Consider the following 12,608-nt stretch of genomic DNA (forward strand, 5'->3'; position numbering starts at 1 on the left):
TTTTTGAGGTGGAATCTTGCTCTGTCTCCAGGCTGGAGTGCAGTGGCATGATCTCTCCTCACTGCAACCTCCACTTCCTGGGTTCAAGTGATTCTCCTGCCTCACACTCCCGAGTGTCTGGGACTACAGGCATGTGCCACCACATCCAGCTAATTTTTGTATTTTTAGTAGAGACAGTTTTCACCATATTGGCCAGGACGGTCTCGATCTCTTGACCTCGTGATCCGTCTGCCTCGGCCTCCCAAAGTGCTGGGATTACAGGTGTCAGCCTCCATGCCTGGCCCAACATTTTCATTATGCAGCTGGCAGAACAGCCTGTTTGTTTACACTGGCGTCCCCACAGATATGTGAGTGATGTGTGTCTCCACCGCCCTAGGATGGCCGCGGTTGTCACTAGGTGACAGGAATTGCTTAGCTCCATTATACTCTTATGGGACCACCATCCTGTATGCAGGCCATTGTCGATTGAGGTACAAGTACTGTTAGGTGGCACACGACTGAGCATTTACAGGTCTTTATGTATCATCACAAGCTCTTACACAGAATATAAAACTACCTCTTTCTATTTTACTGCCTTAATTTTTACTTGCTCTGATTCATGTATTTCTCTGACATTATTTTATATGTACACAAGTGCAAACACACACACACCTTAACTATCAAAACATAAACGTAACTCTGCCAATCCAAACTCGGGAGAAGATCAAAGCGCCCATGGTGACTAATGAGAACAAGGAAACTTTTCTCCCACTCAGCATTTCAATAAAAGCACCATCTTATCTATTCAGTATGCTCTTCTTTTTACTTATTTTTTGGCTATCAGATTTATGCTAATTCATTAAAGTCGGAAGAATGTACTTTGTTTGAATTATACATATTATTCCATGGATAACAGGTTTTGTTTCTTTTTCGTTTAGACAGAGTCTTGCTCTGTTGCCCAGGCGATAGTGGAGTGGCGCAGTCTTGACTCACTGCAACCTCTGCCTCCCAGGTTCAAGTGATTCTCCTGCCTTAGCCTCCTGAGTAGCTGGGACTATGGCGTGTGCCACCACACATGGCTAATTTTTGTATTTTTAGTAAAGACGGCTTTCACTATGTTGGCCAGGCTGGTCTCAAACTCCTGTCCTCAAGTGATCTGCTGGCCTCGACCTCCCAAAGTTCTGGGATTACAGGGGTGAGCCACCTGGCCTAGTTTTGTTTTATTTTCTAGGTTTGTCTTCAGACTGCCTTTGGGGCCGGCCTCCTTATGGGTTAATTACACAGGGTGCTAACATTAGTGCAAGACGGGCTGGGTGTGGTGGCTCACGCCTGTAATTCCAGCACTTTGGGAGGCTGAGATGGGAGGATCACTTGAAGCCAGGAGTTCGAAGCCAGCCTGGGCAACAAAGCGGGACCCTATCTCTACCACCCTCCCCCCAAAAAAAACCCAGCATGTTGGTGCTTGCCTGCAGTCCCAACACATACTCAGGAGGCTGAGGTGGAAGGATCACTTTAGCCTGGGAGGTTAAGGATGAAGTGAGCTGTGATAGCACCCCTGTCTCGCGGCAAGGTGGGATCCTCTATTAAAAAAAAATTGTTCAAGGACATAGAAGCTTAGTTTTCATATTTCTTTTTAGCTTAAGGATTCCAATGTGATTCATTGCTAATCTCTAATGGGCAGAGAAACACAGAAGCAAAATAAAACATTCACCGAGTCCAGGTTCCTTTTCCTGGTGAGGTCTGTCTCTTAGGCGAGGAGGGGTATGGATTTTCTTACAGCGTGTCCTTGCCCGCAGACAACAACTCTGGAACAAGCTATTAAAAGTGCCCATGAGTGTTATGACGATGAGATTCAGCTTTATAACGAGCAGATTGAGACACTGCGCAAGGAGATTGAGGAGACGGAGCGGGTCCTGGAGAAGTCTTCTTATGACTGCCGGCAGCTGGCGGTCGCCCAGCAAACCCTGAAGAATGAGCTGGACCGGTACCATCGTATCATCGAGATTGAAGGCAACAGGTGAGAGTGTGTCTTCCCTGTCCCGGCCACTTCGTCCTTCCACAACTCTTTGTTGAGTGCCTACTGCGTGCCAGGCACAGTTCTAGGCAGTGGGCATATGGCAGGGAAAGAAACACAAAAATTCCTGACCCCATGGGTGCTGGAAAACTAATAAAGGAGACAGAGGATGAAGGTATGACCAGTGCTAAGGAGGAAGTTCTAGCAGGGAGGAGAGTGGTGGCAACAGGGATGATGGGGAAATGCTTGCAATTTTAAGTAGGATGGTCAGAAAAGCCCTCACTGAGAAGTCTGTGTTTTGCCCATAGGCCTCTGGGGACATAAGTGTCCCAGCAGGTGGGATGCCCAGGAGTATTTAATGAGGTGCTGCAGGTGAGTTGCCTGGCACAGAGCCTGGCACTCGAGGGCACTCAGAGGTGTTGATGGTGCTCCTGCTGCCACCCTCATGATTCTTAGCACCTCGCTGGGTCAGTCTGTGGCTGTCACTACTTGGCTGTCTGGTCTCCTCCATAGTGGAGCTGTGACTCGATCCCTAGTCACTTTAAGACAGCTGGAAAATTCTCTCTCTCTCTCTCTCCAGTTATTTCCATATTCTTAGGTGCAGTGCAGTGATTTTCCAGAGAACAGGTTGGGAATTAATTTGTGATTCTTCACTTCAGTCTTGCTAATTTCCTGGGTTTAGACTGAATGAAAAGAGAAGCCCCGCAACTGAGGTCCCCACCTCCTCCCTTCGCCCCGGGTGCTCCGTCTGGGCTGTGAGTACCCGAATGCTTGGCAGGAAAAGCAGGATCACATTTTTCTGTCTCCAGTGCCGGTCAGTGTATCTGGCATGATTCCAAATTACATTTATGTCACAGTGAACACTTTCTGCACACATCTACAAGAATAAGTCTGGAACTGGCATTTAAATGACTTTGTCAACATTTTTGTTTTACGGACAGGGCTTAACAGAATGATGGCTGGATACCTCTTTTATTTGTCTATAAGTTCTGATTTTGGTCTAATTTTAAATTGGTAGAAATGTTGCAAGAATAGAACAGGAAACCCCTGGATACTCCAGATTCATCAATTGTTTATATTTTACCTCAATTGCTTTATTACTTTTTCTCTATACACACACACACACATACACACACACACACACACACGCACGTGTATATATACAGATAAGTTGGAGATATCATGCCCTATTTGCTCTAAATACTTCACCCTGGGTTGAACACTCTAATTAAAAAAATAAAAAAGGCAAAAGAAAAATACTGTCTAATGGAGAAGTGACATTTTTAGATTATAAGCAATCCCCACTTTATAATTTTTTATAGGTATGTTTCACAGTTTATGACGTGAGCTCATAGAAATGCTTGTTTCCTTTATGTCCTCATCCAGTTTGTAAATGTGTATATGGCTGTTTGTTTAGAATGATATCTAATTCATAAGCAGTTTGGTCTAGAGAAAGCTTTTTTTTCATTTTGCTCAACATTCATGAGAGTCGCTCTTGCCCCCGACCATCTGTTTGGCTTGTCCTTTCTGGTTCTTTCTGCCAGGCTGAGCTCTGCCTTCAATGAAACTCCAATTCCCCTGTTCACCCCGAGCCATGGAGTCTCACTCAGCACTGGACCCAGTGGGAAAGGTAACGCTTCCCAACTCTGGACTTCTGTTTTGTTTTCTGTCTTGAAAAAAACCAGGCGGCTTTCATCCTGACTTTAACATTCATGCTTGCTTCTGATCCATCTGGAAATTAAATGCTTTTATGTGAGGGAGGACTCCTTCCCACTCTCTGCTTGCTAGGTGACTGAGCTGAGAAGTTTATAAGGAGAAAAATCGACTGGGGGTCTAGGCTACCTTGGGCATGCCAACCCTAACGTGAGGCATTTATTTTGTACTTTTATATTTGTTTTATGTTTTGACAGCAATAACTTTTGCAACACAAGGCATTTAATGAAGGGAAAAGTACAACTCAGTATTCACTTCTTGTTCCTCACTTTGGCAGTAAGTGAGCATTGGATTGCATTCCACCAGCTCCCCATGATAAATCAATGGGTTTGTGCCAATGCGTGCAACATGGTGTCCAGTGCAGAGTAGCTGCTTGGTCATTGCTCATTCTCCCCACCCTTAAACCAGGCAGGAACAGCTTGGCTGGCAAATGTGCCTTCTGCCTTCAACGTTGGATCTGTGAGACCTCACCTCACATAGAAATCTCCCAGTTCTGAACAAGCCCAGCATTTGGGGAGAATAAGAGAAGGTGATAATGTGGATACTCATGCCTATAGGGCCTTGAAATTCTTATTTCCCAGACAACTCAGAAGGCTTTGTGGAAATGGTGTTCCAGAGTCAATGTGGTTGAAAGGGAGCAGCTGGATGCCCAGGGCCAGGTCTGCAGGCGTGCAGCCCTGCACAGAGCTCGCTCTCAGAAAGGTCCCAGCTTGGCTTTCTGCTCTGCTAATGCTGTTCTGAAATTCTTAATAATTCGGAGGCAGGGCTCTTGCGGTTTTTTTGACACCAGGCCCTGAGATTCTGTGCAGTCCTGTAAGCACCTCCTTCTCGTACAGCAGCTCCCAGCAGTTTTCCTGTGCCCTGTCCCCCTCTGCATCCCCTGCTCCTGTGGCTTTGGGACTCGTGTCTGCTGTTGCCAGCTCACCTGGCTCTGCATTGTGAGTCAGCCGTGCTTGATGCCCGTGCTTGGTCTCTCTTGCCCAGTGGTTACCAGTGGCAAGGGACGCAGGGGATGACTTTTGGGCTGAAAAAATTCAAAATTCACTATGTGGGTGGAGCTGGGAAGTCTCACAGATTATGCTAGGTGAGATTTTCGGGTGTTTTCTTCACTTTTAGTGTTTTCTTTTAGCTAGTCTGGAAGCAGGAGGATGCGCTTGCGGACAAGCTATTACCATCATTTCTGAATTTCATAGTATCACTTCCGCTCTTGGCCTGGGAGGAAGGGGAGGCTGGTCACAGCTGGGTGGGATTTATCTAGCTTGAACTAAATATAGAATGGGGTAGATCCACCGTGGATGGGTTCCAAACCCAGGCCCAGGGCTACCTGTGCATGTCAGAAGCCCCCAGGTAGCTCTGCCATCTTTGAGGAAGTCAGAGGAGAGAATAACTTTGGGGAATGGGCTTCTGTGGATCCAAGTGTCTGCTGTGAGCTCAGCGGGGCTGCAGTGGGAACAGGGGCGAGGGCTCCCACCGAATGTCAGGACAATGGCTTGCGTGTGTTGCTAGGTTCTGCCTGTGTGGTGGTGAACTGTGGGTGTCAGAACAGGGAGCACCTTCTCTCTGGAAGCCCAAAGGCATCCAGTGGCTTGTCCAGAGTCGCCCAGCTGGTGTGCAGAGCTGGACCTCAGCCTGGGCCATGGAGCAGCAAAGCCAGGGCCTTTCTTCCATTGCTTCTGCTCCATATGAGGGAAGCCCACCCTAGTACTATAGGCGTTTATTTCTAACCAGCACCTTTTCTTTCTCTCTCAATGACAATTATACTTGACTTTCTGCCTGTGTGTTTTCCCAGATCTTACCAGGGCTCTGCAGGATATAACAGCAGCAAAACCAAGACAAAAAGTCCTCCCCAAGAATGTTCCAAGGAGAAAGGAGATTATAGCCAAAGACAAAAGCAACGGAACTCTGGAAGATGCACCATTAAAAGGCTTGGAAGACACAAAGCTGGTCCAGGTGGTACTTAAAGAGGAAAGTGAATCTAAGTTTGAATCAGAAAGTAAAGAAGCAAGTCCCCTGACACAACAAGGGGCTCTGGAGGATGTGCCAGACGGAGCGCAGATAAGCAAAGGCTTTGGGAAAATGTACAAGATGGTCAAGGAGAAAGTGAAATCCCCCAAAGAGCCCGAGACTCCCACTGAGCTCTACACCAAAGAGCGGCACGTGCTGGTCACAGGGGATGCCAGTTACGTGGACCCTGGGTTCTGTGTCTCCTCTGTCGCAGCCAAAGGTGGGGTGGCTGTTTCCATTGCAGAAGAGTCTGTGCTTTATGAAGGCCAGGTGGAGCCCTCTCCCGAGTCACCCAAGCCCCCTTTAGAGAATGGGCAGGTTGGCCTGCAGGAGAAAGAAGATGGACAGCCAGTTGGCCAGCAGCCTGTAGACAAGGAGATTGAGCCAGAAGGCATAGAGCTGGAAGGCCCGGAGGAGAAACGCGAGGGTGAGGAGCAGGATGAGGGGTACGGGAGACCCTGTCCCGAGGTCACACCTGGTGCAGAGGAACCATCTATACCCCAGCCTCCAGGCCCTCCCAGGGCTTTGGCCTATAAGACAGTGGAAGTGGTAGAATCCATCGAGAAGATTTCCACGGAGAGCATTCAGACGTATGAAGAAACCGCTGTGATCGTGGAGACCGTGATTGGAAAGACCAAGTCGGACAAGAAGACATTGGGAGACAAGGGCTCTTAAAATGCCCAGGTTTAATGGAGAAAATGTCTTTGGGGCCACTGTAGGGGTAATGCTTTGATAATTTAGAGCAAATGATAAAAGGGTGAGGGTTACTGTTTGGATTAGACCATAGTTGACCCATCTGGCATTGCCAATGAAGCCTTCATTAAAACGTTTTCTTTGCTTGCACATCCTTTGTCTAATTAATAGGGACCTTGGGAAGGTAAGTGGGTCAGCTTCACTGAGGACAAGGATGCTGTGTTAAATGGCCACCAACTGTCCTCATTTAGGAAAGAGATATGCTCTTCATCCTGGTTCGTACGTTTCATTAGAGACTCAGATAGCGTCTGGCTTTCACACAGAAACATGCTGGTTGATGACATTGGCTCATCTTCATTCCGTTTCAAGCACAAGTGCATGCTTATGTGGATGAGTGTTTTGTTAGAGATGAAATGATGAAAGACATTTGTTTTAGTGTGGATTCCCCCAGAAGCTAATCCCAAAGCAGAGAATGTGAGGCTTCACTGGAGTATGAATTTAGGATGCACAAGCAGGAGACTGGGGAAGACAGGAAAGAGAAAGCCACTAATAAGGTTCATGTTACCAAATCAGCTCCTGCTGAGGGCCACTGAAGAACTCTGGGAGACAGCTTAGATCATGCGCCTCAGTCAGCCTCCCAGAGGGGTGAGGGAGCTGGGGTATTAATCCACCAACTCCTGGCAGCCAGTGGGAGGTGTGCTCTAGGTGGCCAAGAAAGCTCTCAGGCAGACGTCTAGGTGCTAGCATTTGGAAGTCAGGTCTGGATATACATGGAAGGCAGGGCACCAGTGTCATCTGCCACCATATATGTACCAAGTGTACTTGGTATGAGATACTTAAACTTTTCTCACTCAGAGATTGCAATTCTAGGTCAGGTTTCAAGACGCAAAATCAAGTGTCACTGGGTAAGTTCCTTATTTAGAAGTGAGTTAATTAGTCCAGCAAGCATTTATTGAACATGTACTATGTGCCTGACAGTGTGCTGTGCCATTAAGGGGCGATTTTTCAGATTTATCAATGCCCTCAATGGCCATAATAGAGCTGTGGCACACGTGAGTGTGTATGTTTTTGTGCGTTCACTCACACACGCACATGCCATGCTGGCACTTACTGTGTTACATCCTAAAACATAGAAATTACTCAGAATCAGAAACTTTACACAAATTTCTATGTTGCCCTCCAGTATCTACCTTTCCACTCGCAGTCCAAAAATAAGTTTATATCAATTAAAAAATCTCCTTCCCTGTGTAGCTTCTCCAAAATACAATAAGGGAACTGAGGAAATGTGTTCAAAGGGGTTATAGTATCAGCCAACAAAAAGCATCTGGTAAGACAACTACACGTTATTAGAGGAAATTGACAGAGTCACAAATTACATTCTGTTATTTCTTGGTTGCAAATAATAGAATACTAAATGGAGTCAACTTTCCTTTCTATGTAGAGCTTTCAACAATCTTGTTCCAAATTCATCTGAGGTTTGGATTTCAAGAATTAGGCTTTTGTTGTTTTTTCTAAAAGATGAATGGGGAACCCACTCCACTGAGTTTTGAAATATTTATAACTTGAAAGCTTAAGGGAGAATGATGGAACCCATTAGCTGGAGCTCAGGCTGCATGAGGCTTTGGGCCTGTGTGTCTATTACCTTTAGCATTAACAGCTACTGCAAAGCCTTTCTTTTTCTCCTTGGGTCTTTTTATTTTCTGGACTATGTGTTCAGTTTATATTATTTAAAAATGCAGGGGGTATTGCTTTGGAGAGAAACGTCATTTTTATATTCAATCGGTCAAGAAAAATTGGATTGGGATCTGTTCTGTGCCAGGCACGGTCCTGGTCACTGGGAGACGGCAAGGAACAGTGAGACATGCTCCTGCTCTCACAGATGTGATGCTCTAGTGGGGGAGGAAGGAAACGCCATGCAAGCAGGTAGCGAAGAGAAAGTCAGAGACTGGACCATGAAGGGACTCAGGTGGCGCGACCTGCTAGAGTGATGGAGGGGGTCTAGTTTGGATTGGGTGCTAAGGGAAGACCCTGTGAAGGGGTCACATGGGACCTGAATGACAACATGGGGCATCACATACAGAGCTGAGGGCAGAGCATTTCAGGCAGAGAGAGCTGCAAGTGCAAAGGCCCTAGGGCAGGAACGAACTTGGCCTGTTCCAGGAGACATAAAGGGGACTGCAGGGGACAATGGAAGGAGGTAAGGTCAGGGTAGGAGGCAGGGACCAGGTAAGCACCATTGCCTGGCAGGGGCACCTCAGCCCGCAGGTTGAGCCCATGCTGTGAAATGTGGGGTTGGCTGCAGTGCACACTTTGGGGCCTAGTCAGGCTCTTTGTCTATGCAGCGATCCCAGGGATTTGACCCACTTGCTCATTTTCTTGACACTCTGTTGTCCCAGTCTGGTTCTGTTTTCTCCTGTAAAGCTGCAGAATGGGTTTATTTCCTGGCTTTCTCTCTCCCCAGGGTCTTTGAAATACGCATGAAACCTTTGGTTTTATAAAGAGTTTCTTGTTAGTAACATGGGCTCAGAGCAGGCCTCCTGATAGCATCCATGGCAGGGTCTCGATCTCCTCTTCCCTGAGGCAGCTTCAGGTCTGTTGGGAGCAAGACTCTCCCAGGCTGCCGGCTCCATACTGCAGCTATGCGGCCCCTGCCCCACTCTTCTTCCCAGAACTTGAGTCAATGACCCATCGCTGCTGTTGTATTAGCCACCTCTTGTCTCACCAGGTCCCCCAACTCTTGCTGTTCTGGTTCATGGCTTCTCACGGCAGGCGCACGTGACTCTGCCTTAGAGTTTCCTGTGGCCACAGGCGCATGCTTGGTCCATACACTGGGCAGACCGGTTGTCCTGGGGAGTCCATGCTCCCGGGAGCAGCCCTCAATCAACGGTGGACAGAACCTGGAGGAGCAGGTCTCTCTCACCCTAGCTCTCTCATGCCACTGTTAGGGTAACTTTTAGGCATCTTCTACACATTCTCTTGGAGATCTGCAGTGGGTTTGACCCTCAGATGCCTGTGAAGAAAAGCACTTATCGATGCCCCCTGCACTGGCCTCCTTGTCCTGTCTCGCGTTCCTCCTCTTCAAAATATAGATGCTTCCTTTCACAGAAGACAGCACATGAACATCTGCCACTCCTACCTCCTGCTCCTCAGGCGACAGCTCTGATTTTGTATTGAGTAGCCGCTCTTCCCACACTGGATAAGGCCTAACGTATCAAGATACCCTGCCTTCCTCTGGCGTCAGGGTGGGCCAGTGACCCAGACCAGCAATCAGATCCACCCTCAATGAAATTAGATATCTGAGTCCAATATAGCTAAGGCTGCAAGTGCTGGCAGTTGTCCCCTGTGGGGGGCATTCTGGCAAGGTCACCTACCAATCCTCGCAGTGTTTCTGGGTCCCCAGCCTTGCTCCAATCACTTTCTTTCTTTTTTTTTTTTTTTGAGACGGAGTTTCACTCTTGTTACCCAGGCTGGAGTGCAATGGCACGCTCACCGCAACCTCTGCCTCCTAGGTTCAGTTAATTCTCCTGCCTCCGCCTCCTGAGTAGCTGGGATTACAGGCACGCACCACCATGCCCAGCTAATTTTTTGTATTTTTAGTAGAGATGGGGTTTCACCATGTTAACCAGGATGGTCTCGATCTCTTGACCTCGTGATCCACCCGCCTTTCTTTTAGGATGGTGTTGGCCAGTTCTTCAGGCCTGAGGGCTTTTGACATACTGCTTACTTGTTTCCACTAGTTAGAGTTGTTTTCGTTGCTTGTAACCCCAGAGACCCCAAAGATAATGCTAATTAATAAGGTTGGTATCAATAGATAACTTAAGGAGGTCTGGATTAAGTTGGGTTGCCCCCAGAGCTGACCCTGAGAAAGGTCTTGGGTGCAGGCGGTTTGTTAGGGTGGTGTTGCCGGAAGCTTGGCTTGCTGGTTAGTACGCTCCTGTCTCTGGCTTCAAACCTGTCCCTCTCTACCCCGTAGTCTGGGACTCTGCCGTCAGCTCCTGCTTAGCCAGCTGCTCCCTGGGAGGTGCTGTTAGAGGGGAGCTGGGGCTAAGCTGAAAGGCTGGAGGAGGGAGAATCCACTCCTTCCCTTTTGTTTGCTTTCTGCTCTTGTCCATATCACCCCAGCAATCCTTCTACGGTCTGAATGTTTATGTCCCCTGCAAATCCATATATTGAAGCCCTTAAGCCCAAGGTGAAGGTATTAGGAAATGGGGCCTTTGGGAGGTGATTAGGTCATAGGGCAAAGCCCATGTGAACCAGATTGGTGCCCTTATGAAATAGACCCCAGAGACCCCCCTCACCCCTTCTAGCATGTGAGTTCCGAGAGAGGAGGTGCCGTCTATGAACCAGGAAGTGGGTCTTTGCCAGACGCTGAATTCGCTGGCACCTTGATTTCAGATTTCCCAGCCTCCTGAACAGTGAGAGATAAATTTTTGTGGTTTATAACGTACCCAATCTATGACATTCTGTTACAGCAGCCCAAACGGACTGAGAGCTTCTTCACCCTGGTGGTGGCAATTCCTTCCTGCAGCAGCAGCTGCATCCAGTTTTCCGTTTTCCCGGCACTTGGAGGACCAGCCTCATCGCAGTCTCTGCAGAGATGCCCGCACTAGTCTGCTGATGCCCCTGCTTGGTCTGGGTCCCAGCACGCTCCCACCTCTGAGACTTCCAAGTTATATTAATTCTAACTCTTAGGTGGTAGCTAGCTACTTCTTGAAGTTCTGCTGACCAGAAGTCCACTAGGCACTTGTATTTCATGACCAGCCGCATACCACCTGCTTAGGGAGAACCCTAAGGCCTGTAAGTGTTGGTTTTACCGGGAAAGAACTGCATGGGTTTCTGTGAGAGAGCTAGCGGTCCTGAGGAAAACCTGGGAGTGAACCAGCTGCTGCGTGGTTTCTTTAGTCTTTTGCCCTCGTGTACCTCTACCCAGGTCAGATGACCGATGTGCTCATCGGGACCACTACAGACCTCCACCTGAGTGTCCTCTGGCTTCACCCAGCCAGGTCTAACTCACCGTCTTTCGGGTCCTAACACATGCACTTGTGCTCCACCTCCAGCACTGTGGGAAGCTGAGGCAGGCTGGGCTGCCATGGATGCTTTAGGATCCTGCCCAGGCCAGGAGTGCATCTTCATGGTGTGAGCCCCAGCTCCCACAAATGAACTTTTTGGACCACGTGATACTTTTAATTTCTTTTTCTTTTAAAATTAACTAGGTAACAATTGTTTATACTAATTTGATGGTGCTTTGTATTAAATTCTCTCTGTTAAAACCATTGGTGTGGTTTTTGTCTCCTGACTGGAGAGGAAGGGGCATGAGATGGGGAAGGGACATGTCCACACAGGGGCATTAATGAGCTGGCCACCACTGTGGGCAGCTGGGGCTCCATCCCACTGAGGAGCCTTCAAGAGAGTGGGTAGAACATGTTCAAATTTTTCCAAGCAGGAGACAAGGAAGCTGAGCTGTCCCTCCACCAGTGATCCATCCCATTCTTCTCAGGAGAGGGTGGCCTGGGGGCATTGATGCCCTAGCATTTCTGGCCTGCTCCAAATGAGGTATGGTGCATCTTGGCATCTGGGCAGAGATAAAATGGCCTTTGGCATGCATAGGAACTGTCTAGAGATGACCTTTAGGTGGGCCAAGGAGATACAGGGCAGAGGTTGGCAAACTTTTTCTGTAAAGGGCCAGATTGCAGGCCTCACAGCCTCTGCTGTAACTACTCAGCTCTGCTGTGGTAGCATGAAGTCAGCCACAGACAGCACGGCAGCAAACAAGCACAGTTGTTTCCAACAACACTGTATTTACAAAAGCAGGCTGCGTGCTGGGTTTGGTCCATGGGCTGTAGTTTACAGACTCTCTGATACAGAGGATGCACCAACAGGGTCTGCCGCTAAATTCAGTTAATGTCTTAGAATACACCTGTAACCTGGTGTCACTACCTGTCTCTTCCTTCCAGCTTCATGTCGGGAAATTCCATTTAGTTCTCTCCTTGACTTTAAGCTTATGAGGAAGATCTGGCTGGGCACAGTGGCTCACACCTGTAATCCCAACACTTTGGGAGGCTGAGGCAGGTGGATCAGCTGAGGTCAGGAATTTGACACCAGCCCAGCCAACAGGGCACAGTGGCTCACACCTGTAATCCCAGCAGTTTGGGAGGTCGAGGCAGGAGGATCACCTGAGGTCAGGAGTTCGACACTAGCCCTATCT

At 48.2% G+C, this 12,608-nt stretch overlaps 1 protein-coding gene across 1 annotated transcript in view; it reads left to right on the forward strand.

Annotated features, from left to right (window-relative positions):
- The window catches only part of BFSP1 (beaded filament structural protein 1), a 39,626-nt gene extending 33,073 nt beyond the window's left edge, over window positions 1-6,553 (forward strand). Inside the window, exons 6-8 of the mRNA XM_017512708.2 lie at window positions 1,776-1,996; window positions 3,538-3,623; window positions 5,496-6,553. Coding sequence (XP_017368197.1) covers window positions 1,776-1,996; window positions 3,538-3,623; window positions 5,496-6,385 — 1,197 coding nt within the window. The 3' untranslated portion in view covers window positions 6,386-6,553. The remainder of the gene's footprint in view (window positions 1-1,775; window positions 1,997-3,537; window positions 3,624-5,495) is intronic.
- Window positions 6,554-12,608: the final 6,055 nt, after the last annotated feature.

This window comes from Cebus imitator, unplaced genomic scaffold, assembly GCF_001604975.1.
Source record: "Cebus imitator isolate Cc_AM_T3 unplaced genomic scaffold, Cebus_imitator-1.0 Scaffold475, whole genome shotgun sequence".
Classification (NCBI taxonomy): Eukaryota; Metazoa; Chordata; class Mammalia; order Primates; family Cebidae; genus Cebus; species Cebus imitator.